This window comes from Opisthocomus hoazin, chromosome Z, assembly GCF_030867145.1.
Source record: "Opisthocomus hoazin isolate bOpiHoa1 chromosome Z, bOpiHoa1.hap1, whole genome shotgun sequence".
NCBI classification, from domain to species: Eukaryota; Metazoa; Chordata; class Aves; order Opisthocomiformes; family Opisthocomidae; genus Opisthocomus; species Opisthocomus hoazin.
The window spans coordinates 86,575,218-86,599,323 of record NC_134454.1 but is presented as its reverse complement, the minus strand read 5'-3'; the positions used below and the strand labels follow the sequence as shown (position 1 = coordinate 86,599,323).

The window sequence follows — 24,106 nt, the reverse complement described above, 5'->3', positions numbered from 1 at the left end:
CCATATTTTAGGTTGCATATTATTGCCCTAAAGGGGAAAAAACCCCCCTGTGTTAAAAGGACTCTCCGTTTGCAAAGCACTCAGATGTTAGGAAATGCCATAATTAAGATTTCTTGTGACATTTTGTTTCGGTCCCCTTGTGCATAGACATTGCGATTGTCTCTAATTACATGTTCACATGCTATTTTTTCCATTCAGTGCACAGAATGGACTTTGCTCAGCTAGCAAACAGCTACTCAGAAGTAGGTTTTTATTTTCTCATTCTTCCAAGTAGGGCCCAGTACCATATCAGCTGTGCAGAAGCTCAAAACCTGCCCTGAAAACAAAGGGATCAATTCCCTGCTCGGCTTTTCCAGGTATAGAACACTACAGTGGGAGAACAATTTCCAACAGTTAATCCATTCACACTACCCTGCAGGGCCAGGCAGCACCTTGCTCCACGATTCAGACCACAGAAGAAGTTGTGGCCACTGTTCTTTGAGTGCCTGGTGGACCGCAGAAGATCTAGTTTAGGCAGGATTGTTGGTCTACAAGACAAAGATCCTGGCTGTGCCCTGCAGCAGGAAAAGTCCCTGGAGGAAGATTAGTGCTTGGCTGCACTCTGCGTCTGTGAACGGAGAGTTGTGGGCGATATCAACGCCTCGATGTTATCATATACCTGCATAAAAGCTTTAGCATGTACTCATGACCCTCCCAGAGAGGAGTTTTCCCACTGCACACTCCCCACATTGTGTCTGTTGAGCTGAACCTTTAGCTTTCATGGCAGCATTGATCCTTGATGACATTCACCAACCCTTGCAGCCCACCCAGGACTTTTTAATCACCTCACTCAACAGGTTAATGAAATGTGGAAGACTTACCAGTCCGTGCCTTCGGCTAAATACCTGGGCTGGGGCCCCATGGGTTGTGGAGTTTGCAGTTGGTGGCTGAAGTCAAAGCTGGGGTGTAGACGGTGAGGCTGAACGGACATGCGGTCTTGAGCCCGCCTGTGGGGAGGAAGACACCAACAGGCGAGTTAGCCTTGCAGGGGACACTGGTACACACAGGTCCTGCTCCAAGACTATGTCCATGAATCAGGGGAAAACCCAACCAGTTGGGCTTGTGAATATGTGTCCAAGAGAAAAAGGTCCACGCAGGTGTCAGGGATGATGGAAAGAGGAACCCGGAGCTATGTCATTTACTCGTGGTCACCACAGACAAAACACAGACCTCCACTCTCTCTCCCCTAGCATCCACATACACTCATTTTACAAGAGATGCTCTCTGGTGGCAAGATGGAGAGAAAAAGAAGAAACCAAACAACTGCTTCCTTGGAAGTTTTATGCCATTTGTACTATTTTCTTTTTCTCAACTGTCAGCCCCGTAAACAACACACAAGCTACAACCTGTCCCTGGTTCAGCTGTTATCCATCATCACAAAGAAGCTGCAGGTTGTCTCATCTCCCCATGCAGTCCATAAACTGCTGGGGAACCTCATTTGTAACAGGATTACTCAGGAGTAACTGAAAGCAGAATTCACTCTCGCTGGCGTTTGCCAGCTTTTCTCTGGATGACGGACAGGCCAGGCTGGGATCCAGCTACTTGTCCCCAAGCTCTGCTGCCTTTGTGGGCAGGGAAAGGAAAGCAGTAGAAAATATAGCCAGGTTTTTCTAGCTATTTGAGTCTCTTCACATGATTACTGCCCATTTGAACTAATCAGGGGAAGAGCGTGTGCTGCTTGATCAGTGTCCACATTTGGAGACAGATAAGGTCGATGCACAGGCAGAATTTGTGCTCCAGATAGACTCAACCCTTGCTCCCTGCTGAGTCCCTGCTCGATAGTAGAGCCATCACAAAGTAAATCTATGGGGACACACTAAAGCAAATGGAGAAGGGAACTGCTAGATAAAGAAATTTTAATGCAGCCACAGCTCAGAGTCTTCACTTTTAAAGGCATGACCCAGAAACCCACTACTGGGACCACACGCCCCATACCTGTAAGGTTTCTGACACGCTCCTCGGATGCAGCTGTGCTTTCAGAAACAGGCTGTGGGACTGGGCAAGGGGTTCCTGTCCTTTAACACACCACAACCCACTTACAAATTTAACACTGATAGCATTTACCAAAGCAGCTACTGCATGAAATTGTGCTCCGTGCTTTTATTTGAATTCAGCTTATGACCAAGAGATAGATAAACACTTGTACCTTCAGTGCCTCAGCCTTGCATATGTTTGCTACCCAATTATTAACTAATCATTAAATCCACCTTAAATCCAGCTTATGCAAAACAAAACAAAGATGAGCAGAACACACAACTTTCAGATGGAAAGAATGTGGAAAGAGTGTTTTCTGTCTGGAGCATTCTCTCTAAATGAAGCGTTATTGCAAAGACGCGTCCTCTGATTCTTGATCCATGGGTACAACCCACAAATAGCTTCCATATGTTTCTAAAAAAAGCACTCCTCTCCTACGTGCTCACTAAACCCCTCTCTCAAAAAACACAATCAGGACAATGCCAGACATCCATTTCCACCTCTGCTGAGTTACAGTAATTCTCTCTGCAGTTGTCAGCCCAGTCTGAATTTAGGCCACTTTCTGTGATTGAATGTGCTGGAGGTCAACAGCATCATTCCCTCACAGAGCTGGGAAGCACACCCGGACCCAGAGGCGCAACCTCTTCATATGCAAAACTTGGCAGGACAGATGGATGCGATCTCTTACACGGTTTTGAAACAGCAGCTATGAGGAGGTAGCTTGTGCATGCAGTCTGTCACTCACTCTGTCATGCAGGATGGGTTCACGGCAACACCAGAGCGTTACCACCATGATTGTCCCAAGAGTGACAATAATAGGTGACCTTGGGACATAGTAACTGAGTATTGTATGGATCCCCTTGGGAAAGGTATGCTCACGGGTGCAACCTGCCCTGCATCTTCCCTCTGATGGATGAACTTCAGGGGTACGCCAATGAACTTGTGAAGAAAACCCAACATTACCAGCACATACTACAGAAACCACTTGGCTGAAGTGAGGCTGGTATAGCTTCCTGGCATCCTCCAGGAAGAGTAAGACCCCCCTTACACTTGTGGGTGTCAGGAGGATGGGGCCAAACTCTTTTCAGTGGTGCCCAGCAACAGGACAAGGGGCAATGGGCACAAACTGAAGCAGAGGAAGTTCCAGCTGAAGATGAGGAAGATCTTCTTCACTCTGAGGGTGACGGAGCCCTGGCCCAGGCTGCCCAGGGAGGCTGTGGAGTCTCTTTCTCTGGAGATATTCAAGACCCTCCTGGACGCGGTCCTGTGCAGCCGGCTCTGGGTGACCCTGCTTTGGCAGGGGGGTTGGACCAGCTGACCCACAGAGGTCCCTGCCAACCCCTACCATTCTGTGATTCTGTGTGATTCTATGATTCGTACCTGGGATGGGGCATTAGCCGGCGGTGCTGCGCCTCGAGGAGCTGCTGCTGGAGGAGGTATTGCTGGTGAAGGGCCTGAGGTAGGAAGGAGGGTCCAGCCACATCCTGGAAGGGCAGGGCTGGCACCGGCGCCAGGGGCTGATGCAGGGCCCCGCTGTGCTGATGCGCGGGGGCCATGTGGGGGGTCAGTCCCGGCTGCGGCTGCACCGTGTGAGGCAGGGTGAAGTCGGCGGAGAGCTGAGGCTGGGGACCCAGGTGGAAGTGCCGGCAGGAGGTAGCATGGGGATGCTGAGACCTTTGAAAAGGAGCACCTGGAAGAGAAGAGCATGGTTGTCACATGGGCCAGCGGCAGCTGGGGCACCCCAGTCTGGTGGTTGCCCATCCAGGGCAAGAATTGGGAAAACAGTTGTTTCTCTCTTCTGCCAAAAGAGTTAAAAAGGGAGAACAGGTCATTTAATGTTGATTACATGGAAAAATGTTGGTTTTGACTAATACTTCTTCTCCTCCAAAAAAAGCTGGAACCAAAACATGGGTTTGAGTTCAAAGTGAGTTTTTGGCTCCAAGTTGAAGTGTATATTGATAAAAATTGCTTCAGCTTGTTTTGGTTTGTCTGTCTTAAAGTGAAAAAGAACATAAGTTTTCATGGGGCCTGTAGCAATAGGACAAGGGGTAATAACTTTAAACTAAAAGAGGCTAGATACAGATTAGATATAAAGAAGAAATTTTTTATGATGAGAGTGGTGAAACACTGGGACATGTTGCCCAGAGATGTGTTCGATGCCCCATCCCTGGAAACATTCCAGGTCAGTTTGGACGGGGCTCTGAGCAACCTGATCTGGGTGAAGATGTCCCTGCTCATGGCAGGGGACTAGATGGCCGTTAATGGTCCCTTCCAACCCAAACCGTTCCATGATTCTATGAAAAAGCCTTAATGTTTTAGAAAAGGAAATTAAAAAAAATCTGTTTTCTAAAATATATTTTTGTGGGTTATGAGCTCACAGAAGTTTTCAAAGCTTGCTGACTTCTCGTGCAGTTCAACGTATTTCTTTGCCTGTCTGAAAATGTCTCATAGGCAAGGATATAATCTCTGCTCTAAGAAACTGTGTCTTGCTGACTGCAGGACATGAATGAGACACCTTCCAACTCTGAGAGCCAGCATTAAGACCCTGCTTCTTTGCTGAGACCCTTCAATAGCCCATCCTGGTGAGCTGCATGCAGGGAGAGAGTGGCTGTGGGAAACACAACATGGGCTGCTGTGAGACCTGCCATGACACTGATGGGAATGTGGAAGAAATGAGATATCCATAGCTGAGGCTTTTTGCAAAACATCTGGCACTGGCTTGCACCTCCCTCCAGATCCTTGCTTGGATGGGCCCTTGGTCCAATCCAGCACATTAATTCCTATGTTCCTGGAGCATTTACAGGCACCACAGCAAAACTTTTGGCTCTGAAACTAGGGAGGGAGGCAGCTCAGAGGTGAAGGAGGAGACTCGAGTGAGGCTGTTAGAGATGGCTCTTTGCTGAGGATGAGCCCCAGGGTAGGACACCTGCACTTTTACAGAGTTTTTTAAACACCTCATCTTGCTGAAAACTTCTCTTTTTTTTTTTTTTTTTAATCCAGGAACAACAGCACCAAGGGACCCTGAGTGTCATCCGAAGACACAGGCCAGAAGTGCCCATGATGCCTTCTTCACCCAGATCTCTCCTGCTCACATCTCCCTTCTGCCAGAAGCCAGGGCCAGCCCATCACAGCAGCTCAGGGAGCCCCGAGTGCTTCCTGTTCACGTCCGTACGGAAATGGGAGATGCACAAAGCAAGCCAGAGGCCAGCAAGAGAAACAATGGGAGAGGACCTAACAGAAACGAATGGTTTGCAAAACTGTGCACAAGCAATTACACACAGCGTCTCTTAAACACAAAATAGTCCTCTGTAGCACCCCTCTGAGAGAGGCAGTGGGTAACAAATGCTTGTGCCACCAGCAGCAGAACTTCTTAAGGTGATAATTTTTCATGCTGTCAGATAATGGCTACCCTATTAATTCAAACCAGAGGAGGTGGGACCAGACCCACTGGATGGACCTGCTAACCCAGACCCGTGAGCCACCCGTGTACCCCGTTCCCCAGTCCTGCAGCTTATATTTGTTGCTGTCACCTTGTCCTCGGTTCACCATAACCCACTGACAGGTAAAGGCTGGGTAGTGAAATGGGGATCCTGTGCTGCCCTGGCCCATTGCTCAAGCTGAACAACACCACAGTCATGGGGAGATGCCCTCTAACTGCTGTGTTTGCTGGGTACTTGCACAGTGACTCACGGTGAATTGCTCAACCTCTAACAGCCATGGGTCCTCCCAATGGAAAATAGCTACAACAAGTCACGGGTGAGCCATTTTACACCTCCAGGTCTTCACAGCACCTGAAGACAAGGTGCTTGAGCAAGTTAAAGTGCTAATCCCTCTGCACACCTAAACACATCAGCCTGTGCCACCAGACAGCTGTTCAGTTGTACTTCAGACAAAATTGGCTTAGGAGGACACAAGAATGAAATGAAGCTTTGTGATATCCCCCCAATTATCTAGCACCTAAGTAAAGCGGAAAAAGCTAGCCTCTCATCCTCTGCATCTCTCTCATCTCTTGATGTCTGGTGCAACCTTGGCCAAGAATTTCCAGCCTTTTGCTGTTTCTTGGGAGTCCTTGGTCTGACTTAGTGAAACATCAGCAGGACCTTTGATGTCCAGAGCCATGATGAACTAGAGAACGCAGGGTGGGCAGATCATCTTGTCAGAGCTTTTGACTCAAATTTTTCCTCCCACATCAAGACAACTCTTGTGAGGAACTTGGTCACACACTTCCCTGTGGTACAGAAAACGCAAACTTCATCTCCGGTATCTGGGTAGGCAGGCATGCAGGGCCTGTGCAGAGCCAACATAACCTTGTTTTAGTACAGAAAGTTAACTTGCCTTGTTTTTAGGCACTAGTCAATAAAAACAAGTATTTTTTCATATTGCTTCTGGTATGTGTTGGTGCAGTGATGTGTTTCCCTCCATAAATTAATGCTATCAAGATCTGACCAAGACCTTATGATTAAATAAAGCCCATCAATTTGTCTTAACATAATTCACTATCTTGTGTTGTAATTGTTTGTTTCCTACAACTAATCCAATTGCTAATGAGGATTTTGACAGCCAGGCAAAGACTTTGGGGAATACTTCAGCAAATCTATGCTTATTAGCAGTCATCAAATCATACAGCTGGTACAACCAAACCAGCTTGCACAACAAAAAGCGAGTCCTTGCCAAGCATGGCACTGGTGGACCCCAGCAGGCCAAGGCAAACAAATAAAAGTGCACAACAGAACATTTATCTCTGAGTTATCTATTTTCAAGTTTACCCTCTTCTGTTCATTGTATCTAGCTGCAAGGGGCCTTGGTGGAGACTGCTTTCCAAGTCCACATGTCGATCTTGCATACACAAGGTAAAGCCAGTGCCATCCTCCTGACACCAACAGAGCAGCCTTCCTCCAGGTAACTCACCATGACCAGCACCAGAATCTGGCTCGCAGGCACTCACCCCATTCAATGTAATAATCTTATGTTAGTAATTTCTACTACTGATTACTCTGCTAGCACGTTCTCCTTCTCTTTCAGAAGCTGCAGTTTTGTCCTAGACCACATCTGCATTGGAACCGACAAGTATTGCCCATAAAATGTTTCAAGAAAATTTGACTCGTGGATAAATCTGCTTTTGCCCGGACAGTGACGTCTGCCACAGAGGAGAGAAATCCGTGACTAAAAGCCAGTCCAGATACCCCTCTCCAGCTTTTGTTTTTTCTCCCCAGGACAAAGGCAGGGCTGGTATTTTATTCATCAGCTAAGCTTTGAGGACACTTATACAGCAAAGAGGATGCGGTTGGAAAGTGTGCCTTTTCAAGCTCCAGAGTTGCTAATTGCATCCTCTATAAGCCATGTTCCCCACCACCTGCCCCAGTGGTGGCTGCAGGAAGGCAATGTTGCTCTGGGATTTGCGAGGCAGAGACCTTCTCTGAGCTCCAAGAGCTCAAGTTTTCATTCTCATCCTACACCAAGATTATCCTTCTCCTTTGAAATACTTTGATCTTGAAGGTAAAGAGGTCAGCCAAATCTCTGACAGTTTTTTATGGTCTACCCCAAAGGCACCTAGGAGGTTCATCAGCTTCAGTGGCCTTTGCTGCAAACACTTGTCACCTCCAGCTGAAGAGGGAGGGGAAACCCAGTGTCCTTGCTGCAGACACAACGCAGTCCTCACCAGCCCTGAAAGGCTTTTGACCTGAGGCCAACCTGGAAACACATGTCCCCACGTCCAGCTTGCTGGTCAGGAGGAGAGCGCCCACCCTGCTGCATGAGGCTCATCAACCTGCTCCTCCATGCGTCATGCGTAGCTCCAGCTGCTTGTACCTGGAGCCATGGAGGACTGATTTCTATGGGCTTACTGTCAGGTTGCCCACCAGCCAGAAACGCTTCTCTCCTTGTCCTGTTGCTTCCTCCTTTCATTTAAATGCTGTTGCTGTGGCAGATGATGACAGCTGAGAGCAACATCAGATAAGCAGCTCTCAGATGAGCAATGCATCACATCTGTGCCAGCAAAGCAGACAACTTACCCAGTTTTGTGTAGTCTCCCACTAAGTGGACGAGGCCAAATGTCATTGAGATCAGAAACTTCTGCCTCAACGCAAGCATCTACATAGAGTTATTTCTCAGCAGAGCAGGGAGGTATTTCCCCCCCTTCTTTGCCTTTCCTCTCCCTCACCATATTAGTCCCTCATGCACTTCTGTTGACAATACACATTTGCAAGTTCTGCTGTCCTTCTCAGCCTTCCCACCCACCCGCCCAGGTTCCCAGCTTGGACAAACCTTGTTGCCTTACATCTGGCTGGCCTCAGCTAAACCACGAGGGCAGCTAATGCTTGAGCCCGCCTAGTCCAGGTCTAAAAAATGCCCTGCAAATATCTAAAGCCTAGCACAGAGATGCAGAGATGGAATCCGGTGGAGATGTGAAACAGGTCTTGGGCAAGCTCCCTGCAGGGTAGGAAAGAGGAGCTACGTGGTGCTGTGGCATGGCTGGGGCCAAGTCTGGCCCAAAAGAGACTACTGCATGGCACCATGGTACAGGACCACACGGTCATGGATGCCCCATCCACCTTGTGCCTTCGGGTAAGCACCAGCAACACCTCCCTGCCTCGTGTGATGCTCTGATAGGGCTTCTTCTGTCATGTCCCGAAGCCAAGGTCAGGACCAGGGTTCAAGGGGTAGGGGAATCGGTGCTTCATTAATTCCTGCCGCTGCCAGAACACCAACGCAGATCAGTAGCTGCCCCAGCCGGTCTGGCTCCCCTCCGCTACCACAACGGACGCTGCGGCTTCAGCTCGTGACGCCGAGGACCCCCGTGGAGCTGGGACTGCTGTATTCCCCACAGCTATGCACCTTGGAGATGCCATGGTGCCGTCTCCCTCCTACCAACACCATTAAGGCGATCTTCAACTAAAAAGCCCACAGGGGAAGATCGCTTAACAGCCATTTACAAAGCTCCCAAAACACTTAGCTGGAAGAAGGCATTACAGGCTGCAGTTTCAAACCGAGGAGGTATAAAATCATTTTTAGAAAGCCAACAGATGATGCAGGCACATGGATAGCTGAACCTGCTCAGCTGCTTGCCGCCACGCCATTTCCACCCTTCGCTCATGCAGGCTCCGAACGCAGCGGAAACCCGTGGGGAAACTCATCAAATCCTCCTCGCCAGCGCTTTCTCACTTCCACAGCTTTTTCTTTCTTTTTTTGTCAGATCTACTGTTATATTTATTGTTTCTATATGTTATCTGAAGCCACCTGGACTTTTTTTCTCTAGAAGAAATGCTCCCAATTCCTTCGCACCCCTGGGTGAACCCCATAAATCACAGATTTTCATATTTTTACAGGTTGGTATGTGACATAAAGTCACAGGGATTTACTGGTCTGATAATGGGTATTTCTGTCACTGGGGATTCTCCTTTAGCATCAGTCAGGATTTAACTACGCATATGCACAGGGAAATTTATCCACCCACCAATATTTCACCCAGAAAGGCTGAAAGGATCCGTGTGGTCATTAAACACTGACCCGTCTCAGAGATACAAAGCCCCCGAGTAATCCCTACAAAGAGACAGGGGATGCTATGTGCTTTATCAAAAGAAAAACCCAGAAAGCAGAACAATTTTTTTCCACCTCCTTTCCTCGTGGCAGCAATGTTTTTGATGCAATCGTGCTACTGGTAAGGGACGCCGGATCAGGCCCAGAGCTGGCACTGGGGACAGGTATCTCCAGCAGACAGCTGCAGCCCAGGGAGCGCAGCCGCCTTCGGAAGGAAAACAGAATCCGTCTTAACGCCGCTAAACTGCCTGCCAGGCATGTGAATTTTCCCCCTGGGTAAGGCAACGTGGCCGGCTTGTCGAGGCATTCGCAGTCTGCGTTCGAGTGTGCGGGGGGCCAGGGGGGTGGGAGGGAAGGATGGGGCTATTTATACATCTCAGTCCCATCGCACCGGAGAGGGAGATGGCAGCTCCTGGAGAGCCCTGGCTTTACTCACTGACAGATTCTGCAGCCGCGGAAGATCTGCCCGTCGCAATCGGCCGAGCCGGGGGACAGATCCGCGCCGTCTCGGCTGTCTCGCCCTGATTAGAGCCGCCACAACCCCTCCTCCTGCCCTGGGATGGCAGATAAAGCCCATAAACCTGAGCCATCCCAGGTGCCTCGCCAAGCACCGGGCTCTGCAGAGAGCCCGCCAGGCTTTTAATAGCCCAGATGCCAGCAGCTTTCTTCCCTGGACGTGCATTAAAATTCCCCGTGGAGATATGGATGCGGTGGTAAGATAGAATCCGTCCTGACATTGTACAGTGAGTAAAGGCTAAAATCGTGGGAAAAGCTCCGGCTGCATGTGGCACACCTAGCAGGACTGCATTTACAAACAAGCTATTAATTGCCTGGTGCAGTTGGCCACTTGTTAACCCTTTGCCAATTATTCGTGAATATACCCTTCTTAAATGAGTTAAATTGACTTGCTAATAGGAAACGAGGGATGACAAAGCACCTGGAAAATAAAAAATTTGAAAAATAACACCCCCCACCAAATCCACGGTATGTTCAGCTGCATGAAACTTTAGCGGTCTTGCACAGAGGGAGATACCATGCTGTCTCACTCCCGTTCTAGGATAGCAAACTGCAGGGCGAGGAGTTCGGGGCAGGGAGGATGAAAGAGAAGCAGCAAAGGATTTGGGAAAAATTTATCAGGCAGGAAGGAATCTGTCTCACTTTCAGCACCTTCACCAACAGCTTTCTCATTTCATTTAGCAATTGTCGAGAACTGTGCCAAAAATAACAGGCAGCCAGCTCAAACCCAACCCAGGGTGCAGCCTTCCATCCCACACGTCTAGTGCCAGGCAATGGTTAGCAGACCCCAGCACCAGCCCCGGCATACCTTAGAGATGGATAAAGAGCATTTTCGTTTGCCTTATTTTCTTGGCCAGGCTGTGCAGCGCCAGGAGCTCTCGTGGTAGACAAAGGTTCATGGTGTTTGGAGGAGCATGGCTGGGTCCTAGGTGGAAGCATGGAGTTTTGGAGGTTTGCCATCCTCCCGCCCACAGCATCGCACATGTGATGGAAAAGGGCTGCAAGGGGGTTTAGGGGAACAGGGTCCCTCATCACCCTTTAGTGGTTTGAAGGTCACTGCCAAGTGACAGCCCTTATTGCACCCCACCTCTCTGGACCTCTGTGTGGGCACAGCAAAACACAGCTCAGGTCGTCCCAAAAAACACATAAACACAGATCGCGGAGACTGCAGATTGCCCCTGCCTGCTGGTATGATCCCCATCCAACACCCCCTTGCCCTAATCAAGCCTCTCATGAATTGCTGTGTGACATCAACTGGCGTGTCTGCAGCACAGGCTTGTACACACACCCTTTGTCCCTAACACTGAGCAGAGCATCGCTTTTCCTGCACGCTGTGAGCTGAAACCACATGCAGCCCTGATGCACCCAAAAAAAGCCAAGACAGGACTCCTTCCAGAGCCCAGACTCTGCACTCAACAAAAAAACAATCACTTACAACTCACAATAACCAGTATTTATCAACATATTTCCATCAGGGCTGAAGTGATGCTGAGTGGTGGGGATGGGGAGCAGCAAGAGCTAGTGACCGGACACGGCCAGGCAGCCTGGACCCATCAGAGGAGAGAGACAGCTGTTTATACAGCACTGGATGAGGGTTTTTTTCCTGCAACCCTCTTCCACTAGCTTCAGGGGAAAAAAAAAGTTTTGTTGAAGATGATGTTTCACAGGAATGTGTTGAATTCAGCAATATTTTCCAAGGAGGAAGGAGAAACACTTCAGCAGCATTGCTACACTTAAATCCGTCTTTTTGCTTTTATACTTCACGCTGTTTTAATTATAGCTTTATTCTCATATATGGCATTCGAGGGTGTATTTATGCTTTTTGGATCATCACATCAAAAAAAAAAAAAATCCAAATGGCACTGAAAGAAAATGCTTTCTGAGATTCAATGATCCCAGTTTCACTCCTCCCCTCCCAGGATCTCGCGTGCCTGGAGGGATGGGTGGCCCCAGCAGCCTGGCAGGATATTTCCCACCCAGCCCAGATCTTCCCCTCCAGAGTGCCCCATTTCTCACTGTTTTGGGCCCAGCTCCGCACATCTCCCAGGAAAGAGCATTGGAGGAAACAGGGCTTTGGAGATGTTGCAAAACCCCTCCGTGGCTTTTTTTGTTTCTGCTCTATCTGCAGGCATCAAAAAGGATGGAGAGTGAACGGCCAGCAGCAATCGTTTGCCCTCAAATGCTGCACTAAAAGCAGGGGTCAAACCTCAGGTCTCATCAACATTTTTGGGCTCGATGGTTCTTCTCCAGGGTTTGGACTGCTAGCCCAATTCACAAAAAAATTGAAAGGGGAGTTGGAGGGGGCCAGAGATCCCTTTGGTCAAAGGAGGCAAGAGAGTTCTTCTGTTTGTGGTAATACATTACTAGCAGGGTGTTCTATCCATGTGAATTATTTGCCAGCCTGGAAATGGGAAAATTAACCAGGGGAAAGAATTAATCCTCAACTTTAGAAAAGAAAACAACTTGACGTGACAGAGGTCTATTGCTTGGCTCTGTCTGCAGAGAGAAATGGAGAAGCACTGGGAGCGAGCTCTATCCCTGCCCTTGGGAATGTAAAAATACGCTGACTTGTGCACGCAGGAGCCTTCGACTTTGACAGGCAGCGATATGCTGCAGCCAGTTGTATGGAAAGGGAAATTCAATACTTGGGTTTCCAATGTTTCCTTGCTTTCACAGTGTCCAAAGTCATCCCCAGACATTTGGAAGTGCTCAACACCTGCCTCAAAACCCCCTTAACTGCTCCTAATGAGCAGCTGGGGAGTTTGCAGCAGCTCCCTCCTACCGATAACAATATACAGGGCATCCAGAAAATGCCAGAACCAATGGGAAAACACCCAGCTAGATGCTGCAAGGACCTGGTGGGGTCTTGGGTGTTGTGCTGCATTGCTCATGGAGCCTCTTAATTCTGTGACATCCCAACCCAAAACCCTCCACCCAAGTGCTGCCAAACCTGGTGGCTCTGAAATCCAAATGCAGATTTAGCCCTTCCCTGGAGAAGGCTTTGATGGGATAACCCAGTGCCCTCAGATGTCCCTCCTCCCTGTTTAAGCAAAGGGCTTCGTGATCCCACCAGGTCTCAAACTTGCATCTGCTCAGCACCAACCCACACCATGCCGTGGTGGCTCAGACAGGAGAAGAGTCCTTCAGTGCATCTGTCGCATACGGGCACTTGGGAGCACGGGCTTGTCCACAGCCCCGGCATGGCACGGGACTGCTCTGCCCTACAAGGCTGCGGGGATGCAGCAGCAGCTCCCCAGTCCTGCGCCGGCCCCAATATCCCCTCCCTCCTCAGCAACTTTTGCGTGAGGACTAGCGGCGCTGGTGCCAGCCCTCTCCTCCTCTCACACCTTGTCTCCCCTGTCCACAGGGATTTCCAGAGATTTCCATCCTGCTCTCGCCTTACCACCGAAAAGGCAAAAGACACTTCGTGGGGCACTGATGTGCTTTAAACCTCCCTGCTAGGGAGGGCTCAGAACAGCGTTTGAAACCTGTCCTGAAAACATAGAGCAGGCTGTTTTGGGTGGGTTATTCTGCATCAATCCCATCCATCTTTGTTTTACATACGTTGATTTTCCCCCCACCCCATGTTTTAAATCTGACTATAATAACCAGCTGGGCTTTCCTGCTGGATTTATTTATCCGCAGCTGAAGCTCAGAGGTGGGAGATCACACCCAACACGTCCACACAGCTCCAGAGTGAGTGGCAGTGATTTGGGGGGCTGGTTTGGGAAACCAGTGGAGTGTTTCACCATTTCTGGGAACAGCACGTCAGGTTGGATGAGGGGCGTTTTGCAGTCCAGCCTTTCTGCTTTGCTGGCTCTCCGGCAAACCAGCCCCAAAGCCAGAACTTTTTGACAGCTGAGCACAGCTCCAAGTTTTGTTTCTCCTAGCATCTGCAGAAACGTGCCACCAGAAACAGCTGTCTGAGCTCATGGAGAGAGCACAGCGCTGGGAAGCAGCCAGAAGTCAGGCTAGCTATTAAAGGAAGGGAGGTGGCAAGTGCTGGGTGTGTCATTAGTGCCACTATTAATGCTGAGGGCTAATAAAGTTAGTAGTGGTGAGAAGCAATGAAAAGAGTCAGGACGTGGGACATGTGATTGGTTGATCCCATGTTGCAGGTCCTTCTAGACTTCATCCTAAACCTTGCAGAGTATTACCAGGTGCTGTGCACAGAATTTACCAGGCTGCATGAGACCCTCAGCAGGGCCAGGAGGACAGCACTGCAGCTCATGCAGTACCTGCCACCCAGGGAAGCCAAGATACTGTACTTGTCCCTCTCGATTTTTTTAGAGATCGCTCAAAAACCACACCAAAAAATGCCCCTCCTCACCCCACGAGGCAGAAGGCAGGAGCCATTTAGCAGCTGGAACTTCTTCCAAATAACAACATGCAGAAGACAGGAACATCTTACAAATGCTAGGGTACAAAAAATGAAGATTACCTCTTCAAAGAGAGAGGAATCACTCCTGGTAGATGGAGCCATGGGGTGCAGTGAACACAACAAGGTTAGCAAGTCCCGTTTACAACACTCTAAGGTCTTATCCTGAGCCCACAAGCTCACCATCTGATCCAAGAGCAGCCCTCAGCATGGGGGCTTGCACCTGTGGAGCTCCTGCAAGTTCCCTATCCCCACTGGACCTCTTTATTTAATTAATGTAAAGGACTCTGGAGGCTAGACCATCACTATGCACTGCTTGGAGGTGCTGTGCAGGAACTTGTTTGCACCCCCAGCACCACAGCAGCAGCCAGGGCTGCAGCCCATGCCAAGGACCAAGGCTGAAAAGAAGCCGCATGAGATGTGGTGGGTGCCCACAGGGAGCTGGCACGGGTCAAGGCAGCTCAGCAGCAGTTTATACTGAACTGACATGAACTCAGGTCTGGGAAAATCCCAGCTACCGCGAGTCCTGACACTCCGTGTCCTGGCAATTCCCCTTTTACACTCCATGAGTAAGAAGTCTGTAGGTAAAAATCAAAGATCCTGGAAACTTGTTCCCTATTAAAGTTAATATCCCAAACTTTACAGGTGTGTGTCTCTCCAGGAGAGAAAGCACTATGTTTAAAGTACAACATCAGTTTCTCAGTGCAGAAACAGCTCTTATTTTACTTTTCCGCACGAGGTCCTGGCATGAGTTAATGCTGCTAAGCCCTGCTGTAATAATATATAAAGGAAAGCTCTACCCAGACGGCAAGAAATGTGTATTTTTTAGGGCTAGATGTAAAGTCATCTGCCTAAGAAAAACCATACAGGTCATATTTGCAGGTGGCAGGCTATCCAAGGGAAAGTGATTTTTGTTACTCAGCAAACAATGAGCTCCCAGAGCCCCAGCAGCATCTGAAGGCACAAGAGTTTGCTGCATAAAAGCCAGGAGGTGGGCATCCCTTGGGAGAAATAAGCCCCTTATATTGATGCCAAAGCCAGGAAGCAGGCTCGGAGTGGAGCCCAGCGGTGACATCCATGCACCCCGGAGGGAGGTACTGCAGGAGACCTGTGTCTCCACACCAGAAAGAATGAGGATGAAACCATGGTTGAGCACAGCGTAAAATGGTGCCTCATGTGAGTTGGGCGGGATGAGGTTCATCAGCCTGGTAATGACCCTGACAAAACCCATCAGCCAAGACTGACGCTCAACCAACACAGACTGAAACACCGGGTACCACGTACCTACAGCCAAAATTGCTTCCTCAGCATCAGGGCTGGTAAAGCTGAGGCTGGATGGTCTACTAAAGGACATCCTCTTGCTCAAGCAGGAATTCATTTTGGGACGTGGGGTGAAGAAAGTGACAACAGTTCTCTCTTCCAGTACGAAAATCCACCTGCTCATGGGTATCTTCCTCTCCAGCTGAAGTCAAAGGAGGCTGATTACAAGGCACTCGCTTTTCCAGCACAATGGGAATAGGAAATCAGGTTCCTGCATATTCCATCAAGACTATCCTGCAGGGCTGCAGATGGCCCAGCAGCCACCAGGTAGGATGCTGCAGGTACAGCTCCACATCACAGGCAGCATCTCACTACCCTGCAACCAGCTCCTGTAATATCCCGACAGGCATCTGACACCCCTGAGAGAGTTAAGACTGAGTCAATGTTTCTGTCATCAACCTCACTTTTGAGGAGCTCGTAACTCTTGAAGTTTGTGCTCTCATGAGGTCAAAACTTGGCACGGAAGCACATGGCCCAGATGCAGTTTTATTTGGTAATAAATTGCTTAAATCTCATAAGCTTTTTTACTTCTGGCCTAAACCTGTAAAATGGGAAAAGAAAAATGTGTGGGAGTTTTTTTCCCTACCTTCAGATAATTTTGGAAAAGCAGCTTATATGGAATAATGGCAGGTTTTTTTCAGATACACGCAGTCTACAATGCTGTTTCTCAAATTTCTTGCCTTTTTAATATCTGCTCTTTAACTGGATCAACGTCCTTCACCCAGCGCAGCACCAGCATCGCAGCCCGAGATATCCGGAGGTGACTTGCAACCCTGGATTATTCAATCTTTGGCACATTAATCCTGATGTTCAGGAAGAGCTAAAACACAGTCAAATTACCCAAGCCCTTTAATCAATGTCGGTAATGTTTTGAAAACAGATTGCTGTTGTAATTGTGCCCCTGTGGCATCCCGCTTCTCTAGAGTTCAGGCAGTTATTGCAGACCAGCTCTATCTAACCAGCTCCTGGGTGAGCGCTGTTTTTTGTTAGCTGTCCACTGGGATTTAGCACTTTCAGACTTACCCCAAACACAGTTTGCTCTATCGTGGCCAGCTACTTTCCCGTGGCCAAAAGCCAAGAAGGTGCCCCAAGCCCCCTGCCCGAGGGCTGGGCTGCCTTTCAAAAGTCCATCTCAGGTGGAGCAGAGAGAAACAGCAGTGATTTTGCTCATACAATCAGCTCCAGACATTGGACGGTCCCCAGTGGGATGCTGGGCTACTGTCCAGCTGGTGCTGTTATCCAAACACTTCGTTATCGGCAGGGCTGGGATTTTTTTTCAGGAGGCAGCAAGGGGCTGCCAGATATGGGAACGTTGCACTGGTACGGAGAGCTGGGCCGATGTTGGGTCAGGGTCACACAACATGGCCCGAGGAGGACTATGCAGATGTCACTTTAGGAAAATGTCCGTTCCTTGGGGTGGGGATCCACCCGTCATCCTCTGAGCCAGGTCGACATTTGCTGGGAGGAAGGACTGAAGGCAAGCCCACAGGGTTGGATATTTTCCCCCGAAACAGCCTCTCACTGAGTTCCCCATCTCAGCGCTGGGCTTGCCACCCAGCTGCATTCACGGACCCTCCCCACACACTTGTCACACATCTCAGCCTCCCCAGATCCCAGCAGATCCAGCGAAGAGTTACTTGCAGGACAGGTACAGGGAATTTGCTGGCTGGAAGCAAGGCGGGTGGCTCGTGCTGCAGAGCCCACCCCTTGTCCCAGAAGGTCCCAGCCTGCCATGAGCCCTTCTTACGTGTAGTCTCCAGGAGGAATGGGACAGCCCACGTATAGTATGGATTTGGACAGGATCCAGGTGACTCGTTGAATGAGGAAGTGGTGAATTGGAAGAAAAACTCCTAAATATACAGGTGCACTTCAGGCCATTTGTCCTAGAGTAACACAAGCCACATGATAAAGTACGCAGGAGATGTCAGAGGAAGAAGTCACGCATGTGAAACTACTCTGACGTGGCATAATGTTTGCTCCCAAGGAAGAAGCATCCCCCTGCTGCAGTGTGGCCACCGCAGGAATTTTTAGGTGGGTAAAATGCATCCAAAGCTACCTCCAACAACAGCAAGGTCTTCCTACCTCTCGTTCACCTAAGATGTAACCCAGCTCCCACCTAAGATGTAACCCAGCTCCCGCCGGTGGGTCTCTGGAGAAAACACCAGGCGTGGCCCACGGTTGGGAAGCATTTGCTTAACATCAGGCTGGTGCCAGCTGTGTCTGCTGAAAACCCACAGACACTGGTGGCTTCAATCTGTCTGCAGGAAAGACAGGAGTGGTGGGTCTGTGCTCCCTGGGCTTGCCATCAATGAATGGGCTTTTTTATTCTTTTACGTTTAAAGGCAACAGAGTGCCAGTAATTAAGCTAGTCTGAAGAAGCAAACCCAGCCACCTCAAACAGAAAAGCTGCTGCAGAGCCAAAAGATCAATCCATGTCAATATTAAAGACACAGAAACTACTGACAAATCCAGAACGAACCAAGCCGGGTGACGAGGGAGGCCCACATGCAAACCTGCAGCCCCTGGTTTCGTGTCTTCTCCAGCTGCAGCGGGAGGAACGAGGCGCTTGAGCAGATGAGGAGGACGCAGGGGAGGAGGAGAGGGACCCCAGCAGCAAAGTCTGCTCCCTCCTTCAAGCCAAACACAACCTCTAGCAGCCTGCTGCCCATCAAATTAGTTCAGGCAGAGCTAAACCAAGCATTGCAGGGCGGAAGCTGGGCTGGGTCCAGGGTCCTCGCACCACACCAACCCCTTGGGTGGGCATGATGGGCACCTCGTGGGATGGAGAGTACTGGGGACCTGGGGGAGCCGCTGGGAGAAGAAAATGCTTCTCAGCAGGGAACAAGATAAACCAGGCGGCATTAAGTCACCCAAAGGAAGGGTTTCCAAGGCGATGGCAGGCGAGTTTATCTCCCTTTACTGTTTTCTTTCAAAGAACTGCCTCCTCCCATTGTGCACAGGAGCAAACAGCCCGGCTGGGACCCCAGTTGACCTCCCATTATGATTTTGACCATTCTTGACAGCGGTTTTGCCGAGCCCGCTCAGACAGAAACATTTCTCTCACGTGGATGTTATTTTTATTACATCTGCCTTGCAAACCTACATGCTGCCATTCAACACAACCAGCAGGCGCAGGGAGGCTACGCAGCCCCCTTGGAGAAGCCCATTAGCAGCACCAGGTTGCCACACTTATCTTTCTTCCCAAAGCCAGCCTTGCTATCGAGAAACAAAACTGGCATTCGTCCAGGGGGAATTCGGCTCCTGGGGCTGCAGGTGCTGCTCTTAACAGCGACAACAAAATGAAGAAGTGGTTTTCAGTTACAGAGCGTAGAAGCTGTAAATTGTTGTTTGTAGAGCTGGTTAAGTGCCCCATAAATACAAATAGTAGCAATGACTGGAATCAGGTGAGCTGTCACCCGGGCTGGGGGTGGGAGGGAGGAGGAAGGGATGCTGTGGTGAGGAAAGCCTTTGTCCACAGGGCTTTCTGCACACCAGGTGCTTCTTAACTTAACTGGTGCATCCACCAACATGTTTCCACGATCAGTCACTACTCACCACGTATGAGGTGAGATGTCTGTCATGCTGATGGGTTATCTCATGTTTGCAGGGTGTCTGCTCTGGGCAGACACCCTGCTCTGTGGGTTTAATGGGTGTGAGGTTCAGCTGCTCCTCAAACCCCTGCTTTTGGGCTTCTGGAGGTTGCGGGAGACCCAATGTCTGGCACCAGAAGGTGGTCTGGGGGAGGATCAACCATCCTAGTTAGAGCAGCCATCCATGTTAGCACAAGAGCCAAGGAATTTGCCAGTTAATTATCACAATACTATTAGGAGAAGGTTGGTGGCCCTGCAGAGAAGCCTGCAGCCTTGTTGAGCTCTTTCCACAAAAGTCTAACCCCCTGGTCAAACTGATGCTTTGACTCTGCTTTTCCCAGATGAAATTAGTCTCCAGTACAGTTCCTGCACAGGCAGCTTTTATGTCTGATGAAGCTTTTAAAACATGGGATTTTCAAACAAATACGGGATGTGGTGATGTACCTAACGGACATCCAGAAATGGCCAAGCAGATGCAACCACACAGCAGACCATAGCCTGACATGACTGGACTGACTGTTCCCACCTCGTTAGGGATCTAAACAAGCAGTTAGTCAATCTCAGACTGGCTCAAGCTTTCCTCCACCCCCAGAAACTCATCTTTCAAACCGGTTGTCCATCCATCGAGGCCATCTGCAGAAGCCAGGACAGGCGGCTGGCAGACGGACAATGCTCTGTTTCACAGCTGCTGATTAAAATGGGATGATGATGCTTGGCAAAACACCAAATTAATTAGTGCTAGCCACACAATCTACAAGTCCCTTTTGACTTAAAAAACAAAAATCTAAGGATTTGCCAAATTCATTTTCACATACCCCACCAGCCTGACATTTTCCCTTGAATTTCTTGTTCCTGAAGTTGCATTTCTCTTTCACAGGGGGCTTGTGCCATTTTTAGACATCATGAGTTTGAACATGCGGCAGAAGGAACTCGGAGCCTTTCTAGCTCTTGGCCTTTCGTAGAGGATGGACTAATCTTTGGCTGATATTTAGCAGAGGCTTGCAGAGCCGCACACGACCTCCCGCTTGATATTGCTATGACCTTTCAGCTTCTTTTGTGAGACTGTCTGAAATTTGTTTGATTTCGGTCCCTCTGCAGGGCCTTCAAGTAGACTTTTTGTGCCGTGGTGAATCACGGCACACCCAAATTAGATGTTTCTGTACTTAAACGGTGCTGAGGGACCCTTAACCAGTGCAGAGAGAACTGGGCTGTTTTTACAGAGGAGGAGATAGGAGCTGGGCAGAGGACAATGTGTTCCTGGGCAGCAGAAGTGGTGGACGGTGGGCCCAGGACCAGACCCTCTCCTCTGCCCTACCTCCCATGCAAAGATGTCTGTACAGCCGCAGGTCACTGCCACGCTGTCCCCTTCCCCACTGCCTCTTGGTGATGCTTCAGTGACTAAAGCCACACTTTCCCCTGCAGCAGCCAAGGTCTCCCACGTCACCCCATGCTTGCAGGGCATTTACAGGTACCACCCCACCCAGGAGTCCCACATCGATTAGTGTGTTACCGTTGCTAGTATGATGGACCAAAGAAGAACAGGGCAGAGTTTCTGCCCATAACAGCCTAGATAACCCTTTTTTGCCTTACATGAACCATTTTTCCCAGCAGCAGGCAGTTTTCTGCCCTGCAAGCCATGGACACACAAGAACAGGAGCAGGAAGACTCATCGTGGAGGGCACTGGGTCAGCCCCAGGGAGGCAGAAGCAGATTTACAGACCATACAATAGCTCAGCTTTGTCTGTGTTTCTCACTCTTGCATCTCAGGGAGCGGAGACCTTGCCTTCCCAAAGGATGACAGAGCATCTCTTACAACGTCATGGCCCCAGATGTCCAGGAGGCATTGAGGAAATGGTAATGCTACCTTTTAGCTGGCACCACGCCGGCCCAGAGCTTCGTCTGGGCTTTAGAGGGACGTCTTTATCTGCTCCAGACTGAGGAGGAACCACGCGCTTCCTTGCCAAACAGCTGGGACAGGCTTATTCTACAATTTCTCTTTTTCCTGCGAGAGTCCCGTGCTGGGAACTCCTTGCCTGTACCTCGCCTGCCTGCCCTGCTGCACCAAGGGGAAAGTGGGGAGAGGGGAACAGGCAATAAACCTGGATGATGGTCCCAGCCCGGACACCTACTTGTACCTTTTATCTCTGGCACTTGCAGGGCAGAAACTGGACAGTTCTGGGTCCCAGGCGGAGCCCAAAGGCGTAAGCCACAGGCAGAGGTTTGTGCTTCTTCCCACAGTCTCAAAGTCACAAAATCACAGAATCACAGAATGTTTGGGGTTGGAAGGGACCTCTGTGGGTCATCCAGTCCAACACCCCCTTGTGCCCAGCCCAGCTGGTGACCCAGTTGTACAGATGTTCTTGACAGGGGACAATCTCACCATGGGAGCATCCCATATCAGTACAAGCTCCCCAGGCTCAGGTATATCATATCTTTGCTGCCTGCACTTCCCACTAGAACAACCAGAGATGAGGGGAGACCACATCCACCTTGGGCACCCGGGTGGATTTCAGCAGGTGACCATCCCCGAAGCTGGAGAGGTTCTGCAGGGAGCCCCATTACCGTAGGTAACACCACTGGGTCAAGCAAGGAGGTACCCCATGGGGCAATGGGTGAAGCCCATGAATGGGGACTCAGGGGTTTCTCAGCAAAGCAAAGGAGACCAGGAGGGTGATGCTGACAGCTATGGGGCTGGAGATGCACCCCTCTGAGCCGGGCCAGGAGTATCACAAAATTTCCCACCAGTCTAGGGTAAATGGAATGTACCACGCTCCTCCCCACAGCACGCAGGACACTACCAGAAACCTGTGCCGTTGCAAAGTGGAAAAAAACACACTTTTTTTAGCTCCACCTCTAGGCCCCAAGGATTTTTACTAATTACTAAATTTAATTTATTTTTCTCTCTTCTTGGGGCTAAGGCTCTGCTTTGCTGGGCCTGTATTGTTTCCGTTAGAGCCTGCTGGTGTCCAGAGAAACTTCGGATTAAATATCAGTCACACATTAAGGTCAGGCAGCTCATTTCCATTAGCAGGCAGCGAGTCTCAGCCTCCCTGTAACGAATGCTGCCCGTGCCTCCTAATGACACCGGCAGAGGAACCGGGCAGCACCAGCACAGGGTGATTGGCACCCCACTGTCACCAGGGACCACAAAATTGACTTTAAAAGTCCATTCATCTTCTACAAATCATGGTTTAAGTTTTTCTGACCTGTGACAAATCTGCACAAGCTTCAGTTGAAAGACAGAGCCAAGAAGAGGAAAAAGAAAAAGAGAAGAAAAAAATCCACAAAAAAGTCGTGAAAGCAAGAAATGGATTTCAGCAGGATTGTTCTGTCTCGATTTCCAGCCCTCACCCCCAGCCATGGATTTCTACCCCTCTACTTTATGAGCAAGATTAAAGGTTTTTCACCCTGCTGCCTGCCACAAAGACTATACAGAGGACAGAAATATGTTACAAGATCTTCCCTGTTGCTGGACTCACAGACACTGGATCTGGATAAGCTCACCCCAGTTGGGTCTACCGCTCCTTCTGCTTTCCACACCCCTACCACCACCAGCACTGGGCCCCTCCTCAGTCTCTGTGGCTGGCTGGGAAGAAGATCTGAGGAGCTGGTGGTCAACACAGCAGGGAAGGGAGTGATGCGTGTGCCCACCCCGGCATCTGCCCATACCCTCCCGGCATGGCCCAACAGCTGGTGGCCCACTTCACCTGCGGTTTCTCCTCCAGCTTCTACGACAAAGTGGTATAGCTGCTGTCACTCATGGGCAAAGGAGGACCTACCACTAAAAAAAAAAAAAAAATCAGAAAACACTTTTCCTGCTCTTTAGCCCAATTAACCCAAATCCAAGGGTGCAGCCAGCTCATGTCTGTACCAGACCAGTACAAGTTGCAGCTTCTTACAGAGCCTTAATTTGTTCCCCATCACTTCACTTAACAACACGGAGAAGAAGCTCTGCTGAAGATGCCAATCTTAGCTGTGTGTGACTAGCCAGCTGTGTGCCCAATGCCATCATTTCAGAGATATTTTGGAAGTGTGGTTGGTGTGAATGAGAAGAGGATGAAACAGGACTTTTAGACGCTACCACAGCATAACAGGCCTGGGTTTCCGGCTGCAAGCTGTCACGTCACTATTGCTGAGGCATTTGGGAGTTTTATAATAGCTCTTTTACTCTGTAAAATTCATCCTTCCTAAAGGAAAACATTCCGCTCAAGTAAAAATAAGAGTTAAATGCAGGCAGATTAGTTTAATAGTGCAGTTATGCCTATTAAGGTGACTGTAAAACTAACATCAAGGCATTTCACATTAATTCCCTCTCAGTGACTCCAGATCTGATTTGCTTCAACAAATCCCCTGCTACTGAGCAGGGGACACAGGTCTCCATGGCCCTGTATCAGCTGGCATTGCAGAAGGTTGCTGTCAGACTCAAAAACTCAAGATCTGTCAGCTACACGGAGAAAGCAAACCTATTGATCAGAGCAGCTAGATAAGGAAGTCGTACGGTTAGCGTCAGCAGCCAGGTTTTCCCCCAGATCATTATTTTTAATCAGATTTTATAGAGGAGATGGCGCCTGAGTCACTCTTCCTGCTGTTGCAGAGCGTGACCATGGGAAAATGCCTCCCCCTGGATCAAAACAAAATAACGTTAAAACCGTCCTTAAAAAAATAACATATGTGTGTGTGTCTATGACACTAAGAAACAATTGACGTTTTTATTTTTCATCCAAAAATCTCAGCTTGGTCAGCTTTCTGTTTC

The 24,106-nt window shown here is 49.4% G+C and overlaps 1 protein-coding gene across 1 annotated transcript in view; it reads right to left on the bottom strand.

Moving 5' to 3' along the window:
- The window catches only part of ARK2C (arkadia (RNF111) C-terminal like ring finger ubiquitin ligase 2C), a 51,711-nt gene that overhangs the window by 11,765 nt on the left and 15,840 nt on the right, over positions 1-24,106 (bottom strand). Inside the window, exons 2-3 of the mRNA XM_075411718.1 lie at positions 3,394-3,703; positions 861-986 (exon numbers count right to left, since the gene is read on the bottom strand). Coding sequence (XP_075267833.1) covers positions 861-986; positions 3,394-3,703 — 436 coding nt within the window. The remainder of the gene's footprint in view (positions 1-860; positions 987-3,393; positions 3,704-24,106) is intronic.